Raw genomic sequence first — 25741 nt, forward strand, 5'->3', positions numbered from 1 at the left:
ATAATTTCCTCTTCTCTTGTAGGTGGGTTCATAAACATACCAGAGTATAACCATACTTTCTCCTTTCTTCTACACTGTGTTCATCTTTCTGTCCTCGCTGAAAGCAACTGTGTTAAAGCTTCACAGACATATTTGCCCCACTGTGGGAGATTTTCTTACCTCTTCTGCCTACAGCTCTGTCTCGGTATTTAACTACAGACAATAGCATAATGAGTACAAGAGAACTTCTTTTGAATTTCAGAAACACACTTAAGTACTTTGCAGAGAAAATGTCTCTGCTGGTCTATGGTCTACTGTTTCCAAAGTTCAAAAGTAAGCAAAATAATGAAGATTTGTACCTTTGTTTAATTGAAGAACTGCAGCAACTTTCATCTTTAAAGCTAGAAAGAGCTTTCTGCAAATCAACCAACTTGTCAAAAAGCCCTACTGTGACCATTTATAGACAAATCGGTATATGAAGATGACTGTGGCCCACTGAAATCCATAATGAAGCTATCAGTGAAATAAAATTGTTGTTTAGCCATATTGATGATTACTTTTAGTGTGATCAGGTAGGGCTTGCCTGTGCCGAGCTCTGTGCAGGCATTTGATTCAGGTTTTGAACACCCTATCTACTGAAACCACTGAAGGCAGCTAGATAGGTTTTAGCTTTTTCTCTCACTCTTTTGTTTTTTTGGTTTGGGTTTTTGGTTTATTTTTTAGTTGTTTGTGTGTGTGTGTGTCTTTAAAGGGCAATATTGCTACTAGTCCTATTTAATTTCTTAAAACTGTGTTGATGTATTGGTCAGACAGGCAGTTTCAGCACTGCAGCATTAACTAAAGAATGCCTGCATGTGTTTCCTCTCCAGTGTTATGATTGTTGCAGGTATGCAGCTGGGCCATTGGTTGAAAGTATAAAGGCACTCATTCTAATAGTAATATATTTTGACTTAATAAAACTAAAGCAGTAAAATTCAGGTTGATGCATATGATATAAAACCTTTTTCGTCTTTTTCTAACAGCAAAACTAATTAAATGACATTTGTAGGTAGCTTACAAAGAAATCTTGCTTGCAGGCAGAATTAATTGGCAGAATACTTTGTGATGTGCCATTATATTCAGATGTGGCAAAGCGCTCCATACTGCTAGAGCTCTGCCACTTTTCCAGTGCCTTCTCTGTCTGCAAAAAGCTCTTGGTAGTATAGTGGTTTCCATTTGGTCTATATGTTTCAAAAAAATATTCTCATGCAATTTCTAGAAGCAAGATAAAATTATTTCAGAGCATGTACTTCATATTAAGGATGCAAAGTGAATTGTAGGCTTGAATTATATGCTATTCTACAGAAGAGGCTGTTCAGCATTTCTCAAGCTTGAGCCCAGAGCATCAAAAGTTTTCAAAGCATTTTGTAAGACAGGAATCTTCGTTTACTAGAGAGATGACCCTGACACTTCTTCTTCTATATCTGTACACTCAATTTATGGCGGCAAGTACAGCAATTGCTTATGTAAAACACTGATAATCAGCAAGGTAATGTCTGTGGCTTTGCCCCTCTTTACTGTAATCCAAGGCAGCTGAGAAAGCTGCCCCATGCAATTAGACAAGTTTTGGTTGTAGAGACAAGAACCCTGCAGACTTCTGTTTGGGCACCTCTGCCCATGCTTCTCGTTCTCTGTATTATTGCAGACTCACCCTTTGAAAAGTCACAGCAAAGCTTTCTACACCACCAGGTCAACCACTTATATGCTGATTGTTTCAAAATGGCTGAAAGGTTGTAGGTGTCCTGGCTTCATTTCTGACTTCCTCATTCAGAAATGCTATAAATTCTACTCTAAGACGTCCAACTGAGGAATGGGAATCCTGTTATAAAATGTACACACATTTAGGCATCCTATTTAAAACTATCTGGCTAGCTCTTTTCAGCATAATTAGCATTTTGTATAATTTAATAGGTTCAGAAGATCCCTGACCTCACTCACAGCTGTGAATGCTCAGCACTTCACACTTTATTCAGTAAAGTCTTAAATTGCTACCCATAGAACAACAGCGCACAATTAGTGGTTGCCTATGAAAACTTTGGTTTATAACTTGTCTGGAACAGCAAAGATGCCTGCAGCAGTGACAGGGCGTGTTGTAAATGTAGATACTGCCAAAGCACTGCTTTCAGAGGTAGAGCTGTCTTCAGCCCTCCACTAGCCCTATTCTTCGTTCAGTGGTAGCCTTAGACTCCTGCAGCAGGTGAGAGAGAGGTCTGATCAGCATCCCCTCCATTACTTGGCAGCTTGAGTGATATGCCCAGACTAAGCTTTTTTTTATACTATGAATGAGATGAAAATAAATATATGGTCATTTAATAACTATACTTGAGTGACCTAAATTAAAATCACTCTGATAACCTTAATATCCGTATTTCTTCTGAGTGCTCATGATCCCACCAATTATTCTTCAAGAGATTTCACTGTAATTTTCTAAAGTTTTAAGAAACATCATAAAACATTGGCTAGCCTGCCCTTTCAGTCCCTAAAAATCGCATGGTACCAAAATGAGGTGTGAAGGGCATTGCCTTCATGGACCTATGTCACTGGAGCCAAGTGGCAGCAATAGCCATTGTGTCTCTTGCTCTTGCTGGCAGAGAGGCTGTCTTGGGTCTGTTTCAGGCTTCAGAGAGGGTGAACAGGCACTGTTTCTTCTGCAACCTCTTTGGCTTGTGGAATCCTGTCACAGCCACATCAGCTTGCTTCTTTCTCCTACCTCTTAACTGTCAGTGTCACATCCTCCTCTGTGGCCTAGTTTCTCTCAGATCCTGTGGATGCTTCTCCTCATTGCAAGCCCACACTCTCCCATCATACTCACTGTTTTAGTCACAGCCTAAAACTTTTTCTTCAAATGGTCTCTAATAACTGTCTTGCATTTTTCCCGCTTTTCTCTTCTGTGCTGTTGATGTCCCTTCTGGTCCATCCTGGCCAGCTAGCAGCACCGACTCCCTTTCCATAGTTCTCCATGAAGCCCCTATCTCTGTTTTCTTTGACTGTTTCTTAGTCCTAGGAGATTGAGCTGTAAGAGCCTTGAGCACCCAGAGTAAACAGTAAATGCCTCAAGCCTCTCTGCATTTTGAGAATTTTAACTTCTGGTATTGAAAAAAAATCTCTTCTGTTCACCTTTAAGATAAGTTTTGCAAAGGCTTGTACATTGACTACATATGTTAGGTAAATTTCATGTGGATGCTAGAGTGTTTTCAGTGCAGACACCTCAACCTGCTGTATTTGGAGTACCTGGCTCAAAGCATTGGTGTTTCAGAGTTTCTTAAAATAACAGTTGCCAGTATTTTTAACACAAGCAAAAATACTTTTTCAGAAACACCCAAAGCATTTTGTCTGAGCTTTCTTGCCAGTGAATTTGTCATGAGGTGGTTAATGGCAAAGTAGAATTTAAACCCCAAGTTGGATGATATTATCAACATGATTTTATAGTCAGAAGTATTAAGGAACTCTAACAATAGGAAACTGAATAAGAGCCTTCTGGCTCTTTCATCTCATTCCAGTGATGTGATTCTGCCCATAGATTTACTGGAAGAAACAGGAAGGAAAAGGCGGTTGGTTAAAGGTGGCCCTATCATTCACCAGGTTGGCATTTGCTCCGTGTTCTCTATCTAACATGACTTAAATGGAGCAACCTCCACTGGCCACCAAAGGGGTGCACTAGCCGCTGTGTTAAACTAGGATTGCCTGCTGCAGGATGCAAAGAGAATTCACGCCCCACACCCATTAAATTGAGTGCTTTAAAATATTCTCAACTTTCACCAGGTATTTTGTTTATGCTGTCTTTAAGGATGACTGAGTTGAACTCAGCTTCAAGGTGAAAATTGTCCATGACTCACACTGTTTCTCTGAAGTGATGCACTTGAACCTCGGTTTACAACAAAATGGCTGATGCATGCCTAGTAGGAATAGTTTGTGCTTTAGAGAAAACTAAAGAGTGTTCCACAGTCAGTATGCCAGGCTGTATACACCATGGAGCAAAACTTCTTAGCAGACACTTCCTCTGATTCAGGTAATTTCTCTGCACACCTGAAAACAAATTAATCTGTACTGTTTTTCTATACCAGAAAGCATTATTATTTTTTTTCAGGGGATGGAAAATAGTTCCTCATTCATCTTAGACTAAGTGTTGCATTTCTCAGCAGTCACAGAACATTTACTTAAACAGCATAATTGTCTGATTTTTATTATTTGATGGCAAGTGAAAATGAGGAAACAACAGGAAACAAAAAAATTAGGAACTTTATGTCAGTTGTGTATTTGAATTGAATGGCAATTTATAGTTGTCTAGTACTGAAGGGTTTAATTATACTTTTTGTTTCAAAGCCAAGAAAAGTTAAATAATATTTTTCTGATTTAGTATGGTTAAGCAAGATTATCATCCAAGACACAATATTTCATTTAAAGGAAGTACCCTGGTGGCACTAACAACAATATCAATTATAGAAATGTTAGTAACAACAAAAACATTCAATTTCCCAACAAAGGTCAACAGTAAATCTATGTAAAATACATAAGGCTCGTAAAAGTAATGGGTTTGCAACTGTGATTGAAACAGATGTTCACAAAATCAGCATTTAAACATGAAGACACCATAAAATAAATGAAGACAGGATTAATTTAACAAGTTATCTCAAGAGCAGAATAAGGAAAATGAATGAACAGTTACTCATACAATTCAGAAGGATATATTTTTTTTTTTTCTGTAAGGTAACTGAAAACAGAATTGAAAACACTGGGTCAAATTCATTCACTAAATAAGCTTGTTGACAGCAGTATAGGTCTGCGGGCACAACCAGGACAGAATCTGGTGTATTGTATCAGGAAAGAGAGCTTCCATTAACAACATTTTTTACCCTGTTGTTTTATTAGGATGGAAAGCAAGCCTAATTCTCTTGTGCAAGTTTCATATTGACTTAGCTCCTCCAACAGTACAGGTCCTTACCTACATAACTTTTAGGAAGACAGAAGTCAGCAGAATCAGATAAATTTTTGCAGAAGAGCCTGAAATATTTCACTGTCTTCAAATTAAATCCATCTGGCTTCTCTCTTGAGGATACCTATTATTTTTTTCTCCAAATGGTAAACAACAACTACAGAGGCAGCCTGTATTTTTTCATGCCCTCTTCCATTTTTTCATTCCCTCTTTACTTATGTATTTTTTTTTAGTTCATTCATTCATTCCTTTCTTCAGAAAGACAGATAGATGAAAAGAAAGAAAGGTGGAAAGGAAGGAAGAAAGAAAGAAAGAAAAGGAAAGAAAGAAAGAGAGAGAAGGGAAGGGAAAAAAAGAGGAAGAAGAAAAAGAAAAAAGGGAGAGGAGGAGAGAGAAAAGGGAAGAAGGAAGAATGGAAGAAAAAGACAATGAAGGAAAGAAGAGAGGAAGGAAGGAGAAAAGGAAATAATAACTGTCGTTACTTATTTGAACTACATAACAATGTATTTGGAATACATTCTTCTGCCAGCAATTTCATCCTTTTTCATTCCCCTCTAGTGTGGCTATTTGAAGGGATAATCTGGTATTTGACTTCCAAAGATTCAGGAACTTTTAAGGACAGGACCAAGGTCTTGACTGAAGGTTTCTGTCAATTTATATCAAGATCAGGGTGCAAGCTTTTAAACAGGTCCAGACTGACATCTGAAAGCTGCAATTGGTTCAGAATGTTACAGAGTCCCACAAAATACTAGTTTTAACAAACTACTAATATACTATATTTAATAATAAACAATAAACTAATAAACTATGCCTAATATTAATTAAACAATTTACATGCACTACTGTCTCTTTTTGTTTCTTTTCAGCACCAAATTCAAAACTGAGGTTACATTTTTGTCTAATTGACACTTTCTAGTCTGGTCTGATGGAATTCCAATAGGACATGCTGGTAGAATGGCTCCCATCCTATGCTTTTTATTTTTGAGATATATATATATCTCATTCTGAGGATTACCAAAGAAGTCTTCAGGAATCACAAGAATCCAAGTACCGCTGTTTGAGAGCCACAGCACTGCAGTCGGTAAAGTCCATTTTTTTCTTAGTGTTAAAGCAAGAGTTCTGGCTTTAATGACCTACAGAATGATACATGCCTGATTAATTTTCATAGGAGAATGGTTACATGACCTGAGAAATTAATATGTCTTAGTACAGACTGCCACAAACCAAATCCACAAATGATGCAGAAGAAATATAAAGGTCCTTCTCTGGGCAAGATTCACTTAATCATGATATGGATCCAAGCCTACAATCCCCTTTTTACTGAGGCAGTGTAGATTAATGACTTGGCACATGGAATTTCCTTAGTACTGTGTTGGGCTGTGTCTGCAGGCCTCTGTTTATAATTTTCTGTCTGGTACATTGAAAATTGCCGATGCTGTGAGCTATTTCTTCATCTGTTGATATTTCTCCAATTTTGGGTAGTGTCTTTAGCATATTTTAATCTAAGAGGACTTTTCCTAAAGTAGTTCAGAAATATCTGTCAAGAGAGTTTAAAGTTATTTCTTCATTAGAAGATTCTATATACCACTCAGGTCTTTTGAGCTTTATATAATGTACTTTGAAAAAGAGCTGGAGGTAGCAGAATATACAAAACCAAGCAACAATATGCTAATAGAAGGAGCACAGAAATATCTCACCTTAGGAAGCAATTGCCTGCTTCAGTATTCAAAGAGTACACCTAGTGCATATTTATTGAGTAATTGAACACTCAGTGGATGAAGCCTTAATTTAACATCAGCAGTGGATACTCTCCATAGTTAATGTCTCTTATGAAGGGGATAAGCATTCTTCTGAAGGATGTGCATCTATTGGCTTGTCTGTGATGTCAGCTTGGTGTGTAGAAAAATAAAAATGCCACCAAGTGGAAAATGCAAACTGACCTGAATAAAAAAAAAAAAAAAAAGTAGCTATTTCATAGGCTATTGACACACAAGTTTTCAAGTTTTATAGTCCCTCTTTTAATACTTTTAAAGTAATCAAATGTAAGACTAATTTTGAGAGTAATTTGCACTGAAGATATTCTAATAATATGGTACCTTTCCTCAATACTTTTGTCCTCCACATTTAACACAGAAACAGTTTGTATTTAACACTTAAATAATTTAATTATTATGTACCTCATAACAGAAAAGCAACCAGAGCCTTCTGCTGAAAGCAGCTTACAGTTTTTAGCATCTAAAATGAAGGGTAGTCATTGATGCCTTCAGCCATAACTTCACAGTTCTTAGTGCAAAGTGTGTTTCAATCTTATGCCCATCAAAGCTTTTGGACACACCTTGCTTTTCTTATTTGAACCTTGGGAAGCTGAAGTTTATATACGTTTATGGTCACCACCAGGCTAATTGCTGGGATTTCTCAAGCTTCATTGGCAAGCATTAAATGGTTTAGTCATATGGTTTAGTTTTAGGTAGTCCTGCAAGGAGCAGGAAGTTGGACTTGAGGATCCTTATGGATCCCTTCCAACCTGAGATATTCTAGGATTCTATGAGTAAAAATGCTTGTTTGGTCTCTATGCTTTCTCCTTTTAATCCTTGGAGGGACAAAAGGCAGCAAAGGAAGTGTCTGAGGTTATTCAGTTCACAATATTCTCTCCTATTCCCCTTGGCCTCCAATAAAAAATTTTGAAAGGTCAAAAAGAGAGCTACAATTTTACCTTTGCTTCCTTTCCTTCCTTCCTCCAGCAATAAGGCAGTTATTTTAGATCTCTAACTTTCAGATTTTTTTCCAAAGATATCCTTTCTTCTCTGTAATACTAAATTATTTCCAACCTCTGGTCTAGTCTAAGGCCCAGCCCTCACCTCCCTCTTCAAAATACCTGTTTCCACTTGAAATAAATCTGGCTGTGGCAAAGGTGACCTCAGAGTACTGCAGCGTTCTGCCTTTCCAAATCTTGAACCTGACTTCCAGCATTGACACCCAAACCCCCTCACTACCCCCTTGCCTCTTAGATCTTTTGGTCAGAACTCCTTGCATCATCCTTGGTTCCAGATCCTGGTGTTCCTAGAGCCCTCCTCAGCCCCAGTCTTTCCCACTGACACCCACTTCTCTGCTGTAGCTGTTTGTCCCCAAGAGCAGGGCTCCTCTGGGAAGGGGCAGCACATCCTTGCCTTCGTGAAGGTGGTTACTCATCACCTTCCTCCCCTCTTTCCCACACCAGTTCGGCCCTTGGATGCTGTTGCGCCAGTGAGGGGAGGTAAGCTTGGCTTGTACAGCCAGGGCTCTTGCACACAGAGAGTTCACCCTGAGCTACACCTGGGCCTGTGACTGTTTACCCCTCACTTCCCATGGCTCAAAATGCATAACACACCTCTATGAAAAAAGGGGGTGAAGGAAAAGCATGAAATGGTGAAGGGAAGAAGTCAGAGGCCAAGATGGCATTTGTCTGGTGCTTTTCACAGTATTTTTCCTCTTTTCTTACACATAGCCTGCACTTCCTAGGCAGAGAGTCAGAGTCCTGAAGCTATTGCTAACTGATCTGCACCTGAGCGAAATGAAGGGCACCAGTCTGGGAATGGTCAGCCCTCCTTCCTCTTGCAGTGAGCATAAGGATGAGTTTGAGGAAGGAAAATCTGAGTGAGGAAAGAGATATAAAGGGGGGAAAAAAGACAGGGAATTTGCAGGGAAAGGTTCTGCAATGACCTTTGGATCAGGAAAAAAAAAAAGTCATTGAGAAGCCAGTGATGAAAATTTAGAGGTTAAGAAGATATATTTGGGGGCTGGGAGAGGGTAGCTTGCTCCATAGAAAGCCTTGCAGCACTGTAATCCCCTATGCCTTTTTCCCTGGCCATTGCTTCTGGCATTTGGTCTCCCCTGAACTACTGGAGACTCCTTGAAAGGGGACTGCTGGAAGTACTGAATCAGTGAGGCATTCAGACCTGGGCCTAGCAGAAATTCTTATTTCTCAGAACAATCCCTCTACTCAGTCAGAAAGCCATCTGGTAGCTTTTCATCTTGTCTTTGGATATTAGCTGTTGTTTGGGATCTTCTGATATTGCAGCTTTAAGAACATGTAGGTTCTAAGTGAAGGACTTTCCAGCCTGTCAAAAGATAATAATCCTGCTATTCAACAAAGTGGGCTTTGTAGCCTGCATAGTGACACAGGCATTTGAAATGAAAGTCTATTGTTCGGAAAGCATAGGTTTTAAAAGCTACTATACCTTCCTCATGCATTGTAAGAATTCAAAGTAAATTTTGGCATTTTGCACCTTCTTATCTGAAACAAAGGAAAAAGCTAAATCCACATCAGTTTAACTTCAGTCATGTAAAAGGTTAGGTTTTCTAATTACTTTTGTCTAGTGGTATGGCTTTTGTACTGAGGTTCTTGGCTAGTCTTTTTCTATAATTTTTAAGTTGTTCATCATCTTTCTTTTTCACTCATGATACCTTCAGAAATCACCACCACCACCACAACCTTTTAGTTAAGGAATATGTCTGAACATCCAAAAAAATGTGAAGCCTGAAATCTATGGAAAACATTGCAAGTAAACCAGGCTGGAAACAATTTTCCCTTCTGTGCATCTTAAGGGGACAGTAGCTGTATCTTCTGTTCTTTACCAGTGTAATATCATCTTGACAAGTGGTCTGTTTATTTCTAGAAGTAGCCCAAAGTCAGGAAGAATTTTTTGAACACACAGGACACATATTTGTACTCCTTATGTCCCAGATTTTCCCTGACATTGAGCAACTGTATACATCCTATGTAACCATATGCATACAAGACAATGGTGCTATCCAGAACTCTCAGGCTGGCTGTTAGTGTGTGTGTCAGTAGCTTTAAATCCCTTCTATATTTGATTTGGAGAAGTACATTAAATCATGGCTAGCTCCCTGGTTTTTTTATCAGAAATTCTATATCAAACCTTAGCAGCTTATCTAGTGGAAAGTACAGCTGAAATCACTACACTCTGAAAGATCTTCTTGTGAGTACTGGATATTTTTCCACTGAAAAGCTGTTTTGCTAATGAAATGTTTCATCATATTTGATGCTGGGTTGTCAGATTGTTGCCCTTAAACATAGCTCTGTGGGGGCATTTGAGGGTAACAGCAAAGAAGAGCAAGAGGTAAAGAGGACAGTAGGTTTTTGTCAGTGTGCCCTAAGCCTTGAATGAATTGCTTGGAGTTATTTCAGGGAAACTTTTATACAGAGCCTTTTGCACAGTTTGGAATTGCAGTTTTCATCCTCACCATTAGTTCCCCAAAATAAAGACAGCTCCTCAGGTGGTATGAAGTAAGAACATTGTATTTCCTCCTTACAAAAGTAGTTCGAACATTACATTTGGCACTCTCTCCTAGAACTATCTGCTTTCTAATACCAATTTGTTGTTCTGTTCAGCATGGGCTGTCATAACAATGTCAACATTATCAACTGTAAAATGTAATTGAGTGTGTGAAGTTTTTTCCAAAATAATGTCATTCAAGTCAGATCATCTGCTATGACAAACTGTATTTTCAGTCTCTTGGCCACCAGTGTTTTCACTCATTTTGGAATGCTTCCATTTGATCTTTGTGTCCTTGTAGCATCAAACATAACTCTTTGTTATTGCTGTATTGAACCTCACGTGCATGTCTCTTGGAAGTGGTGCAGACAGTTCCTTCACAGTAGTACAATACAACCATAACACAATAGCAGAACACTGGTGGCTGATTTTTGCATTAATGGTTTTCCAATAACTGGCTGGGTTTTGCATGCAAGTGAAATCTCATTGTTATTCCATGACCAAAGAAGCACCTTCCAGAATTCCAAAAATATTAGAAATTCAGAAACAGCTACTTTCCCCCAGAGTTAATGCTGTAGAGTGAATGGCTGTGATGTTCCCAGAAAAAATACAGCAAAAGATGTTTGAAGCTAGTAGTTTTATCTAGGTATTTGTTCACTGAAACTAGAGAAAGAGGACTGCAAGCATACCCGTCCTGGTTTTCCAGTCACGAATGAGTATGGTCTTTGGCACGGTTCCTGAGTTTTTTGAGATTGTAAAAGGATGGGGTTTTGCTTGTCTTTTATTTCACAGAATCATAGATTCATGGAACGGTATGGGTTGGAAGGAACTTCAAAGATCATCTAGTTCCAACCCCCTTGCCATACACAGGGACACCTTCCACTAGACCAGGTTGCTCAAAGCCCTGTCCAACCTGACTTTCAACACTGCCAGGGATGGGGCATCCATAACTTCTCTGGACAACTTGTTTCAGTGCCTCACCACCCTTATAGTGAAGAAAATTTCATTCTAAATATTCCACTTGAGCTGTTGCTAATGTAGCAATCGTGCCCAGCAAATGTAAAAAAGGTTGCTGAGCACTTCTGGTTGAATACAAGGAAGGTACTCTTTTGTTTATATCCAAATATAAGCATTCCACTTGCTTATATCTTTTGGTCCTTATATCCATCTTAGCTTTCTATTTAGCTTTTAACCAACAGAACCAAATTTTAAATTTTTGGGTGTTTCCCCACTTGTGTTGGTTTTGGCTGGGGTAGAGTTAAAATTATTTTCATAGAAGCTAGTATGGGACCATGTTTTGGACTGGTGCTGAAGACAGTGTTGATAATAAGGGATGTTTTAGTTACTGCTGAGCAGGGCTTACCCAGAGCCAAGGCCTTTTCTACTCCTCACCCCACCCCACCAGCAAGCAGGCTGAGTCAGTTGCAGCTGGGAGGGGACACAGCTGGGACAGCTGACTCAAACTAGCCAAAGGGATATTTCATACCATATGACATCATGCTCAGCTTATAAAGCTGTGGAAAGAAAGAGGAAGGGGAAGATATTTGGAGTGATGGTGTTTTGTCTTCCTAAGTAACTGTTACACATAATGAAGCTCTGCTTTCCTGGAGATGGCTGAACACCTGCCTGCTGATGCGAAGTGGTGAATGAATTTTTTGTGTTGCTTTACTTCTGTGTGCAGCTTTTGCTTTACTTATTGAAGTCTCTTTATCTCAACCCACAAGTTTACCAATTTTACTCTTCTGAGTCTCTCTCCCATCCAACTGTGGGGGAGTGAGCGAGCAGCTGTGTGGGGCTTGGCTGTCAGCTGGGGTTAAACCATGACACCATTCTGAACTACTTCCAGAATATCATGTTCTACAAGATTCTCATCCTCCCACTGAAAAAAAATGCTGTCAAGGGTTCTTTGTCTCATTACAGCAGCTCATTTTTACTTCTCTTGTGCCCTCTGCCTTTTCAAATCAACCAACTTCACTATCCTAGGCAGCACAATTATGAAGCAGCAGCATCCACAATGCCATGAAGCCCAAAAGGGGAAAATGTGACTTTGCCATCAGCTGTAAAAAAACAGGCAGTGCAGACAGGAGTCTACATCATGTATTTGTTCCCAGCTCAGGGTAAGCACTATGCACTAAGCACACCGCTTGTGCACCCCTGGCCCAGATAGACTTGATGCCGTGGGAAGGCCTGTGACTGTCCCTACCAATCCCTTGGGAAAAGGTAACCCTAGAGGGGCTTTTCTCCACTCCACTGCTTCCTCATTGACAGAGGAGTAAAAGACCCTCAAGGCATCCTACTTTCCTGTGAAAGCCATTCTTCAGCCCAAAGATACATGACTTAGGTCAAAGATACATGGTACCAACAGACAGCTCTTCTGCCTGCATCTGCTGTATTTTTGACCTGTGCTTCCAGCTAGCCTGCCTCCATGAACACTGTAGCCCTTAGCAAGGGCCCTACCCCACTGTGGCAGAAGTTTGTTTCCGATCAAGAAGGAAATAGTCTACAGCCTGTCCAGGCTGTAGCTCTCTGTCTGGCTTTAAATCCTAACAGAGGACAGCTCCTGCAAAGTGTGCTCATATTTCATTGGCAAGGAGCAGCAAGTATTCAGTATGATATATAATGCATGCTAGATCTTTTTTTCACCTAAAATACTGTCACACACTCTCATAATTTTATAATACACACAAGAGTATATTTTAGATGTGTCTAGGTGATAATAAAAGATGTTTAACTTATTTTGTCCTGCAGGAGACAAGTAAGATCTGTTAGGCCAAACCAAGGCTGATCAGGAAACATGTACAAAAATGCAACCACAAGCAGGATTTGGGGGCTGTGAGCTGCACGTTCATTTTCATTCAAGTAACTTGGTGTGCATGCTCCATAATAAGGGACACTAGTGGTAAAAGCTCTACAGCCTCCTTCAGCTCCCTGTAAAACTGCCTGTTACACAAAATGTATAACATTTTAGAAATTATTTTTCAGGAAAAATCTTTCATTCTAGCCATGTGTTTCTATGCAGACACAGGTAAGGAAAAAATGTGTTGCCAGCAATGCCAGTTCATCACTTCTTTTGATTTAGCCTTTAACATTTAGGGTCACATATCCAAATATCTTGTAGCAGTAACTGGTTTTATAGTTTTAAGGAACTGTCTTCTTGAATTAGTGATTTGACTTAAAAAATGCTTTAGGCATGGCAAAGATATATTATGAATTCAGCAGCTAACATGCAAGATATATCATTGAAATAGATTAGGAGATGGTGAAGCATGTTTTTCTGTCATTACATAGTTCATGAACCTCCTGTCTCACAGTAGTCCCAGAAATGTCTTCAAAGTTACTTACATCTTAAAAAATGAGCATCAAAATATGATCCTTTATAAACAAGTAGGCCATATTCTGATACATTGGAAGTGGTCCTATAAGACCACTTATAATAAGATATCCTTTTTGTTTAATAGAGATAAGGCAAAGTAAAGCACTGCTCCACTGGCAAAGTTATGGCTCTAGCAAAGGGCATGTTTTCTCCATAGTATAGTCTGCAACCCTGTTCCCACAGCCGGCAAGATGAGAGGACCACTGGTTTTGTGTCACAGTTTTCTCTCAGTGGGGTTGATTTCTTTCCTAGAGAAGGCACGGCAAAGGAGAGGGGAAATCAGTGGGAGGTGGATGACGTACAGCCAAGCTTTATTAGGACAGGCCTAGGACATGTACTTGAATTTGGCAGCTTAAATGTGCTTTCAGGTCCCCAGCACAAAACACCACAAATCTCATGGCACATAACGTTGATTATGTCAAACTGATATGAAATGAAAAGCTTCTTTTCAGTTTGTCAGATCATGACTTTTTGATTTGGGCTGAGCTGGCCTGAAACAAAACATTCTGTTCTAATTTTTCGCATTTGAAAACAAACAATATTTCCTCCTATGGTAGCTTCCGAGGCTTTTTGCTATGGACATTTATTAAGCCTGTATTCTATCATCACCTCAAAAGAGTCAGTTAGATAGAAAACACCTGGCCACCTCTAGTTGTTGGGGTTTTTTAATTGTTGGAATATCTGGCTAATGTCACCGTAAGACATACATTCAGATTGCAAATGATGGCAAACCCTCTGATCATGGAAAGCCCTCTCCCCTGCCCTCTCTGACTTCCTGATGCCACAGAACATAATCTGACCTGCACAGCTTGACCAAAAGCTCAGCAGGCCTGGGGTATACATTTAAAATGCCACTTTGAATCAAATCCATGTACCAGAAGGTCCTCCCCAAATCATGCTGCTTTGCTCTTCAAAACAGGCTTGATAACAGTGTTGTTCCTCACTAAAATTGCAGTAGGGAAAACCCATACTACTGCAGTACAAACACTTTCAGCAAGATTTCCAAAATCCTTCCCTTTAAGACAATTTAGGAGGACAGATTCCTTGCAATACAAAACCCACTTCTGTTCCAAAGTCACTTAGGCACTATAAAACCCCGCTAAATTTGTGTAATTCTGCAACACATTTTACAATATAAATAGGAATATGCAGCCACATATTTAATCAGAGAAACAGCAAAAGAATGTGCCATATGTGTGAGTTGTGGCTAAATCAGCATTTTCCTAGGAACTGTCATTGTCAGAGCAGTATTTAAACTCAAAAAAATTGCCTCTTTTTGTTTCATGAAGCACTTCTGAACCCAGCTGAAAATAATCAAGAAATATTATAAGCAAATTATCAACATTCTCTAGGTATCTTCTCCCATGAAGTCTCAGGTGTTGGTGTTTAGAATTTAAGTTTTGGAAGTGGTCACCTATGTCAGGTTTGTTTTTTTCCTCTTCTTGGAAAAACAAGAGTATTTATTGATTAAATACCTTACTTTGATAACAAATAGGTGTTTGACTGCCAGACCAGGCCATCTCCAAAGATCTCTACAGGCAAAGTTTAAAATAGTCTACATTTACAGCTCAATAAAAGGCTTCATAGAACTACAAGTAATTGTGAAGACGTTCCTTGTTTGGCTAGTGGCAGATTCAAGTAATTTTTGTGTATACGGAATTCTGCCAGCTCTAGATTAAGTACATAAGCGATGTGGAAATGTGTAAAAATGCCACTTGGGTATAACTGAATTTCTATATTTCTCTAGAACTAGGAGAAACATCAACATTGCATTAGAGTCATGACAAATCCTTCAGTTCTTTTCTGGCTAAACAGCCAGAGTCTGATTAAGTTTTGTTTAAAGATTAATACATTCTAGATAAGTTTTGTACAATATCCTTAAAAATAATAGTATTATACTATAATCTCAGTCATTATCTGATTTTTCTCCTCAATAAAAAAGCAAAGTCTCCTAGAGTGGAGACATTATATAAATTGTACTGTTTGGTAATAGCAATGTTGATTATGAGAGGCTTAATTATGGTCATCAGTTACAAAAAAATCAGTCTTGCCACAGAAAGCCTAATAATGAATGTCTGTTGTTTAAAAATTAATGAAACTTTATTTTTCTGAAGGTATGAAGTCTGCAGGGTGTTATCATTTTTTTTCCTCTTTGAAAGAGTTAATATTAATTAAAATTAGATTCCAAATAATTGCAAAATGAGAGTCTTATCACCGTTTGGATATGCTTCTTTATTTACACGGAAAACCATGCGAAATCCCCAAAAAATGGTACAAGAATAAAAGACAGTAATTTTTAGTTATGCAGGAATTATTTTGTACACAGGACCAAGTTGCACTCTTATTCACGCTGGTGCAAGTAAATGGCAAATTTAATTCTATTTCAATTTACAGCAGAATGGTTAGGAGCTCTCTTACTTCTATGGGCTGATACATAACATGAGTACTCTAAATGATAACTTACCATGTGTTCCTCAAGGGAAGATGTGCTCCAGTGCTGGAGCTCCATGCAGTGCCTATGCAAAGGGCTTAGGTTGGGTTTACAGGTATGGGCCATAGGCAATACCTAGATTCATTAGGATTAATTTTAGCAAGTCAGGAGGATGGAAAGCAGCTTTTAGCTTTCAGAAGAACTTACATTTTAATGTTTTTGCAGCAAGCCTTAGTTGATGTGTAAATTGAACCACATAATTTCTAAAATAAAGCAATTTGTAGTGAGCTCACTGACATTTTACTTGTCAGTTCTAATTCAGCAGCAGTAACTCTGAGTTTGGCAAAACGTGGATTCTTCATTAGAAGAGGTATTTCGTCCTTAGCTAACCTGGCAAAGCAGATTGGAGGGGCATACTTTTGAAACTTTATCAAAGTTAGCCAGCTGTGTTTGCTTCTTGCAATCAACAAAATAAAAAATATGGACTAAAAATTCTGGCTCCATCATACCAAAGAAACGGTCAGTTTGTAACCAGTTTTGCCTGTGAGGGTTGGCTGTGGTCTTTTTTGGGACCAGAGTCTACAAACACTAGGCTCAGGCTAGACTCAAAAATCTCTCACCCTTCCAGAATAAATTAGTGAACAAAAAAACTGCTGGCAAAGAAAAGGTTTTAAAAGCTAATGTGTTAGGGTAATTAAATGCATATTTCAGCAGTATTTATTTGGCATTGATTGGCCAAGGCCACTTACTGTGAAGAGTTGAATAGTTAATTCAAGTGCTAGGCATCTCCTAAAGGAGATGACCTTGGGGTCATATAATTGTAACAGTAATTTGTTTAGTGGAAGAAATGAATATGTTCTCAATTAGCTTAGCAGGCGTTATAATAACACTAGTGGGATTTATATTTGCTTATGTCACTCTGCTGTAAGGATAAAGATATTGGATCTGTTTGTCTGTTTTTAGTCTCCCAGTTCATGATTCTTCACAGAAGAGATGCGAAGGTTTGCTCATCCTGGTTAACAGGTGTCCAATCCTAATGCTGCAGATATTGGCATAATCACTGGAGGGACCTGAAGGACAGACTCACAGCAGTAGTACTGGCAGGAGACCCTGTTACCCACTTAAATACTTCTCATGCTAATATGTTTGCCCTATTACGGATTCTAAGGCTTCTCAAATTTACCCCCTAAACTGGTTTCTGATCTGAGATTATTCCACCATTGGGGCTCTTGGAGGTTTATCACAGATATGTTATTCTGCTGGGATTTCCCCCCTCCCCCACTGTTTTAATCTGCTGTCACTATAAAATGGGAAAGCAGTAATTCATTTGACTATGCTCTACCTCAATACTGCTGCAATCCTCTGATCTAAACTTCTTAACGTATTTCTTTTAATTTTCAAATGCTGACACATTTTCACTGTTCACTAGTCAGGGTACATGTAAAAGAATGTATAATAAGCATAACCTACCTACCCCGCACTGCAACGTGTGATTTATGGAAACTTGCAGTCTAGTGTTGTCCATTATCAGCAACTACCATCACAACTAAAGCAACAACCAGGATTTTGCAGGAAAGGCTCTGCAAGACAGATGGAGCAAAAAGGCCATTAAAAACACAGGAAAGAGTTTTTCAGGTTCATCTGTCTTGTGGAAAGCCAGGAATTAGTCTGTAGAGACTTGCCATGGCCAAGGTGAGTAAGCTGGGCATGGCTTTCTGCACTTTGCCAGGAGAGCTCTCTGCAGGACTCGGTACCACAGGAGGTGCGGGGCAGAACCCCTCTGTGTGCTCCCACCCTCGCCCCTGTGCTACACCAGAGAGTAAAAGCACAGTGTGCCCATGATGTATGTTCCAAATCAACTCAGTCTCTAGCTGGTAGGCAGCTCAGTTTCATCACATGCTACCATTTATACAAATTAGAGATGGGTGAAGACATCCTTTAGTGTTAAGAAACAGATCAACCTAGTTGTTAAGACAGGGCTGGCTGAGTTGCTTTGCTTCATTTCTAATAAATAAAAATTACGAGGCCCAAGAAACAGCTGAGTAAAACAAAGCACATCTTCCTAGGGTTGACCTTTGTCTTATTTCCTAACTATGCAAGGCACTTACACCTGTGCTTTAATCTCCTATACACATGCCTAAATATATTATTGAGCAAAGCTGGGCGACACTCAGCCTGTGTAAGGAGGATAACTTGACTGCCTTATTTTCTGAACCCTGTGGAATCTGCTCCCACTATTTCCTTGCTCATGGAAAAGCTCTGCATGCACACAGCACTCCTACAAGTCAGGGGGTTTTGTGGGGGTCAAGGAAATTTGTGTCTTCTGAGTGGAGTTCCAGAGTGTATACCCTATAAAGCTACAGACTCCATATGTTATAAAATGTCTGGCCTTCAAAGTGTGCAACAAACCTATTTGTGCTTAATTTTCCATAATACTTTGCAATCAGTGATGGTGTTAATTTTGCATATAGATGCAGGTAATTTTGGGGCCAGTGTCATATGAAGCTCATTTTTCTCCTTTTAAACCACAAAGTCATGCAACCCTCTCTGCAGAGGCTTGGGAGAAGAGATGAGGAAATCAAAGAGATGTTTAGTTCTCTTCAGTCTCAAGCTCCCTATTGACTAGGAGAATTGATGAGAAGAGAAACCCAATGAGAAGTTTACAGGCATAATAGAAAATATTTTAGCAGCACTAAGCAGCATGTTTTCCATTTACTATTCAGTGTTTTGAAAGAAATTGATGACAACAGTGAACAAGCAGCTTTAATCAGGATAGTTATTTCGGTGTTGGAATATGGATTTTAGTGGCTATATGTGGGCACTGGGGCTTTGAAGTTGACTGTGATTTGCAAACAGGTTAAAACATGTTCTTTGTGCCTTGAGTCTATTGCGATATTTCATTGCAAAAACATAATTTAATGCTAGGAAAATAATAATCCTAAAAAATGCCCTCTCTTTTCCAGTAAACTCTCATCCCCTCTTAAGCACTGTAGGGTGTTAGGAGTTTTCACTGTCCTGACTCATACTCTACTCAGTGTGTGAGGCTTCCTATTGATGTTACGTCAAAGCCTTTGGGCCAACACAAAGCCTGTTGAATCTTACAAGTTAGTATGCACATCCACCTTCAAATTAATTGACATACTTGTAGTCTTCACAGCAGCAGTGACAGTTATGGCTTGTTGCACAAACTGCTGTATTTTATTGATGAAAGCACATTTTTATTCAGGTTTTCACCTATTTAAATGGAATAATTTTGAAGAAGAATTCTTGTGTAGGTTACAAGTCCTGTTTTAAAGCAAGTGCCATAATATTGTGCAGAAGCAGTCTGAAACACCAAAGTTTACTGTATGCATTTTGCAGTGACTATTGTAATGTTCTGTGTGACTCCTTCATGTAACCATTTTCATTCTATCAAGCTCAACAATACTGGAGTAGTGAATCCTCTAGTACCTATTCAGATCGAGGGTAAGCAGGCAGAGCTGCACTGACTTAGAGGAAATGGCTTCTACTGACACCAAATCTGACCATAGTCCATAGAGGTAACAGCGAATCTCTTTATATAAGCTAACCTATAGTCTATATGTAATCTATATGTAGAAAGCACATTTATTCTATGGTGAGCCCAATATTTTAACTTGTGTCAGAAAGGCTGGAAGAGTGGTAGAGGAACTCTCTTCTTTCCCTCACTTAACATGGGAAGAAGTACCAGACAACTACTAAGATGCTTCCCCACTTTAGTGTTTCTGTGCCCTGTCCTCCAGGGTCTCCCTACACCTGGCCACACAGCTTTGTGGATAACATCCCAACACCAGCTATCCTCATCCTTAGTCTCCCTCCCCATGACAGCAAGAGCTCTTTACCACAGCTTTTGCTTTCTGTCCTCCCCACCAAGTAAATCCTCTGGGCAAGCAACAATGGAAGATCTGGTTGTGTTGTTCAGACAACCCAAGGTTGCTTGGCTTGGCTGGGCTTTTTTGTCCGTGCTCTGTATTTGTGTTCATAACAGTTCTACCAACTGCTGAAAAAACCCTGTCCTTTAGGACTGTTGTCAACTGCAGGGACAAAAGGGAAGAACAGCAGGGAAATGGTGGAAAAATTATAAGAAAAACCTATGATGTTTGAGGTGAAGTGTGCACTGAGAAGAATCCCTAAGGACTAGATTTCCCCTGGTGCAGGTAATCTATTAGCGTTAATGGTGCTTACTCAGATGTGCTTCCTAGGAAAAAATACATACCTTTGTGTCCAGATGCGTGACCAGTAATCTTTTGAGGAAATCTTCATGCTCTGTAGTTTAACAGTAGATCCCAGGTTTCCCAAAGACAGAGCATGTTCTGCCTTTTGGTAGAAAAGAGGCCTTTCATCTATAGTTAAGACATGCCTAAGATATGGGAATTCAACACAGTAGTCTTGCTGAAGTGAAAGTGTCATGGGTTATATCAGTACATTTTTAATAAAATTATCTTACCTTGATCAATCTATGCCCTTCAATTTAAAGCTTAGATTAATTCTCCAAGACACATTATGGTACTGTATTAATACTTGAAATCGCCTTATAAATGCTTGCTTTCATATTTGGCATAACTATTGTACCACTATAGAAACTGCTTCTATTGACCTTTAGATTAAAAATATGTTGGATTATCATGATTGACACATTCAGAATGACTCATTCTTGCCAAACACAGCATAACAACTTTTTAACATTCCTTTTTCTTTACAACTGCTTCCACTTTCATTATATGAAATATGGCTGTATTATATACCACCTCTCATTGCCTAACATGCTTTTTTCAGAGTTCAAGAAGATTTACATTTGGAACTAAATGTTTCAGTGATTGCTCTGTTGGATTTCATTATACCAGTGTAGTTAATCAAAGCAAGTCTGGCCTTGCAACCATGATTCATTGTATGGTTTTTTGAACTTAGTCATTTATACTGAATGAATATACACATTATCACCAGAGTACCAGATTTTCTTTAACAGCCTGCATGACACTGTACTGTAATGCCTTAGTAAACTCCTTATGCCATGTGCACATTGCAGCTGCTTTTTTAATTTTTTTTTTTCTTTTTTCATTCTTTTTTAAGGAATTCATAGAAAGCCGTTCTCTATGATGGGGAATGAGGGACTCACTGGGAGTGTAGTCAGTGCAAGGGAAATGGTATTCACTTGTGGTCCTAATGACTGCTGTTTCACTATACACAGGAATATTTTCAGATCTGCACACTTTGTCTATGCAGCTGGGTGGTCTGCACAATAGTCATTAATGAGAAATCCCCAAATAAGCCTAAAATGCTCAAGTTTGGCTGAGGTGTATTCAACCACATGCTTTACAGTGGAATTCAGTTACAGGCAAAAGAATCACTGGCTTTGGTGAAAAGGATTTTGTGGTTTCTGTTTCTTTCTCCTGGACAATCTAAAGTACAGTTTTGTCACCAGTATTGAGGGGGAAAATTCTTTTACCCACCAAAACCTGCTGGAGGTAAAGATTTAAGGCAATAGCCTGTGTTGGCTAATACTTCCTAGCTAACTATTTTGCAGAGTCTTATGCAGGCTAGAATCTGTCTTTAACGTGCTGGCAGAGTTGAGTTAAAGCCTCAGCAACCTCTTTTAAATACTATAAATCAAACACATGGAGGTATTTAGCTGCCTAGAGGTGAAGATGAGTGTTTAGTAAGATTTACCTAAATGTCTAAACAGGTCAGGTACTTAATTCCCACCGAAATCGAATGACAGTACTTCAAATACCTCTGTAAATCAAGATGCTTGTGCTTCTGTCTACAATGGATTTTTGAAATGTGTTAATACTAGTACCTGCTATTATCATACCTTTATCCTCTGTTTGGACTTAACATATGTGACAGTCACACACTTTTGGTACAATGTGGAACAAAGCATACTAATAAAACCAGTTTTGATGAGTCTAGGTAAAAAACCCTCTGGCACAGCTCACTGGTATCTCTGTCTTCCTAATCTCTGCTTATGCACAGCTGGTGCACTGTGGCATACTCTGTGGGGTTCACCATTTCCATCACAGACAAAACACGCTAGCTGTTAGGTGTTAGGTGTGACTGAGTGAGAAGCCAGCCTGTGTAAGACAACAGGGACTGCCCATTTTGGATGAGTTATTTAGACGAAGTACATGGGGAAGGCAGGGAGAAATTTCTAATTTTCAGTGTGTTATTGTTCTATGAAAACAGATGCCAGCTTCTAAGCTGGACTACAGTCATTTTGCACCTGATAGGTTAAATGGTTATAAATTGATTGGATTCAGTTATGGGAGATTTCCTGGTTAGAAGGGTCCTCTGCTTGTAAGGCCCCCACAACAGCTTCTCTAACCCAGCTCCTTTTACCCTTTGTCATAGAAGAAGTATATTACAAAGTGAGAAGTGATTTCCACCTCCTCCAGCAACCCTGAGGACAGTGGTTAGCCAGCACAGTGTGGAACAAAATCAATTTTGAGGATGACTATTGAATATCTGTTGCTACTGTCATCAGCCTAGCCTGTTACTGCCTAGGAACTATTTTTCATCTAACAAAAGTTACCCAACAGCATCAAACAATTACAAAAAGGGGACATACAGTATATGTATATATATACAGACAAACAGTATGCAAATATCTGCCACTGGGATTGTCTTTGTGTCCTCAGTGTCATTTATCTGCCCTGCCCACAGCATATTGTTAATTCATTCCCCTGTTTAAAATGAGATTGTATTTTGTGTTGGCTACATGATAATCACAATCCCCTTTTGTATTTGCTTTCTACAGACATTTGAATGATTGCCTTTTACTGGCACAAATGGTCATAGAACACATACTCCCCTGTCACATGCAGGGACATTCACTGAAACTAAATGTCATATTCACATGTATGAATATTTTTTCCAGAAGTTTATGCTTGTTGTTCTGGTGCATGAATAGAAAGAATACCTTGTGACATATCTGGCTCACCACAACTAACCAGCCCAACACAGCTGTCAAATATTTGCACATAACAGTTTTGGATTAATCTACATGGTTACTTTTTTAAAAAATAATTTCAAATAAAAAATGAATCTGGAAAACTATGACCTGTTTGCAGATATTCTATTTGTAAAAAGAAGGCAAAATGTGTCTGATGAAATATTCATTGTGAATTATTCGCCAGTCTCAAACTGTAGTAAGTGTTAAGATAAAAGATTTGTAAACTTACCAAGCATTCAACAGAATTCACCAAGCCTGCTAAATCTTTTTTTTTTTTTTTTTGTCATGGCATTTCTGCCTATGAAAATATATTCATGAAATTGAAAGATTCTACACACTTTATGTTTACTTTCTGAATTAACAATTATTCAGCAGTTAAAGAAAATCTACATTTCTATATTACCAATAGATCCGTGCTCTTCTGTTTTATTGCTTCACTTCAAAGACTTATTAGTGTTGCCATAGCTTAATACTTCCCAGAACACACAGCTTAATTTCTTCCCAATACACATCATTCCAATAGCAAAGGAGAAAACTATCCAGCCCTTTTGATATTCAGTAAAAAAAATACAAGTAGGAGGAAATATTATATATGTATTAATTTAGTTTAATAATCCTTTTAATTTTTTAGGATTAATTTGCTCTTTTATTTGACATAAAACAAATCCAAGGTACATGTAGAAGTGTTGTTAATTCTCCTAAGCCCTGATTTGAGGATATGCACTGTGCTTGTATTATTTGCTAATTGGCTATTTGATTTGGGCAAAATTTTACCTAAATTGCTATGATTTAAACATGTAAAGATAGCTCTAATAATGTAAAGACTCTACTACTACACAGCTGATCCCTACTGCAAGCAACTTTTGAGCATAGTATTTTTTCTATTTATATAGTGGAATATATAATTGTTGACATTTCAGATCTAAAACAGCACTCAGTCAAATTGTTTTCTGCAGCAGAATGTTCACCACAAAAAGTCTGGCTACATAGTTTCCTGAGCTCTTTCCAGGAAGTGATTGTAGTTTATGATAGGCTAGAAAAGAGTTTATGGTGGTTAGATAGCCTTCTTAGATGGGTTTCTTTAGAGAAGAAGTCCAGCAGATTGTTTAAAGATTGCTTCTTTAATAAGCAGTCTTGCACGTGGTGAAACACTGATAGCAAATACAGGACAGATTCAAGAGAAGAATATCACCCCTTTTTGTAAAATATGCAAAGAATTGTACTGTTTGCTCTATGATATTAGTGAATAGTAAATAAAATGTGCTATATAATATGGAAATATATATTTTTAAAGCAATCCATTACAAATACACACCACTTTTCAGAATCCATCTCCCCCCACACCCACCCCCAATGCTGAACATTAAAAAGAAGCAGGATAAAACCCTCTACCTAAATTTTCGGAAAGACGACGATAGTGTGTATACAAACCCTAAAGCAACAGTAAGCAACTTACCAGATGGGGATACTAGAAGAGGGCTTATAAGGCTTGATTTATTGTGTCGGGTGTTTGGTTATTGCCTTGTGTCTGTAGAGGATGTTCTAACATTTTACTGACAATGACAACATTGTCCTGGCATCTGGAATCACTGGAATCACAATGTTTGCATTTACTAGGACAGATGGAGGCCACATTCCTAGATACATCCAGGATCTCTAACTGGTGAAAAGGCATCTTTCCTAGCCATCACAGTTAAATGCCAGTGCTAGCTGTAGTGTTTCCAGGCACTTGAGCACAGAGTGGATTCATCTCTTACTCACCCACGCATTCAGCTGTATTTATTTCATTACTGTCACCTATAAAAAACAAGTGCTTACCAAGTGCATGTGGAGACCTCAGGTAGGGTGAGTCACATTTACCCTGTTCCACCTTCAGTGATTCTGCTATTGACTCATGATATGAAAAACAAGCCCCAATTACCAGAATGAGGCATGTGAAAATAGGCATCTAATGATACAGAAATGTGTCCTACTAATTTTGGATTCAAGGCACATGTATGTATATGAATGATCATTTCAGATGGTCTCATTTTCACTAAAGCTGACTGGTAGCAAGTTAAGAAAATGTTGGTTTAAGATAAAAACAAAAAGCTGAATGGCGCACCCAGCACCACCTGTATTCTCTGGCTCACCACATAAAGAGGCAAGTACCTGGGAGTACACCTCAGGGTATTGCAAACAACGTATCCTCCCATCCACTGCATTTCAGTGTACTACTAAAGTCTTGCAGCTAAGACTACATCAGCACCAAAGTGAACAGGAAAATGCCCTTACAATTACTAGAGGTTTCAAAAATGAAGTTTTGGAAATGAACCTAAGTCAAGGAGAGATAAGCCATGTCCATGCTATAGGCTGCATGTTGTGGTAAGTCTCTTCATCACTACCTGCATGAACAAAGTTGGTGAGTCTCCCGCCATTTTAAAGGCCACATTGTAGAAGTCTGGTTAATGCAGTTGATGAGACTGCAATCCAGCCTGAGCAATGGAAGGGTAAGAAGGGATGCACTGCTTTCTCTGAATTTTGGAGAAAAGGGGAATTTCTAGAGCTGCAAGACTTTGCTTGGAGGCAGTACAGTTTGAGGGTATTACCAGACAAAGACGTAAGGGCAGCTGCTTCACAGACCTTCAGTGAATCAGTACAACTGGGTGAGAAGACTGGCTGAGGCTGTGGCACGGTCGAGTGGGAGCAGAAGAATTTAACGCAAGGCCAGCAGGTGGGTGCCTCCTTGGGGTGGCCTCACAGA

At 38.9% G+C, this 25741-nt stretch overlaps 1 protein-coding gene across 1 annotated transcript in view; it reads left to right on the forward strand.

The window, feature by feature from the left end:
• Positions 1-5943: 5943 nt before the first annotated feature.
• Positions 5944-25741, forward strand: part of LOC308056779 (uncharacterized protein) — a 42303-nt gene continuing 22505 nt past the window's right edge. The window contains exon 1 of the mRNA XM_080372616.1: positions 5944-25362. Coding sequence (XP_080228742.1) covers positions 25094-25362 — 269 coding nt within the window. The 5' untranslated portion in view covers positions 5944-25093. The remainder of the gene's footprint in view (positions 25363-25741) is intronic.

Source organism: Falco punctatus (assembly GCF_963210335.1).
Source record: "Falco punctatus genome assembly, chromosome: Z".
Taxonomy (NCBI): Eukaryota; Metazoa; Chordata; class Aves; order Falconiformes; family Falconidae; genus Falco; species Falco punctatus.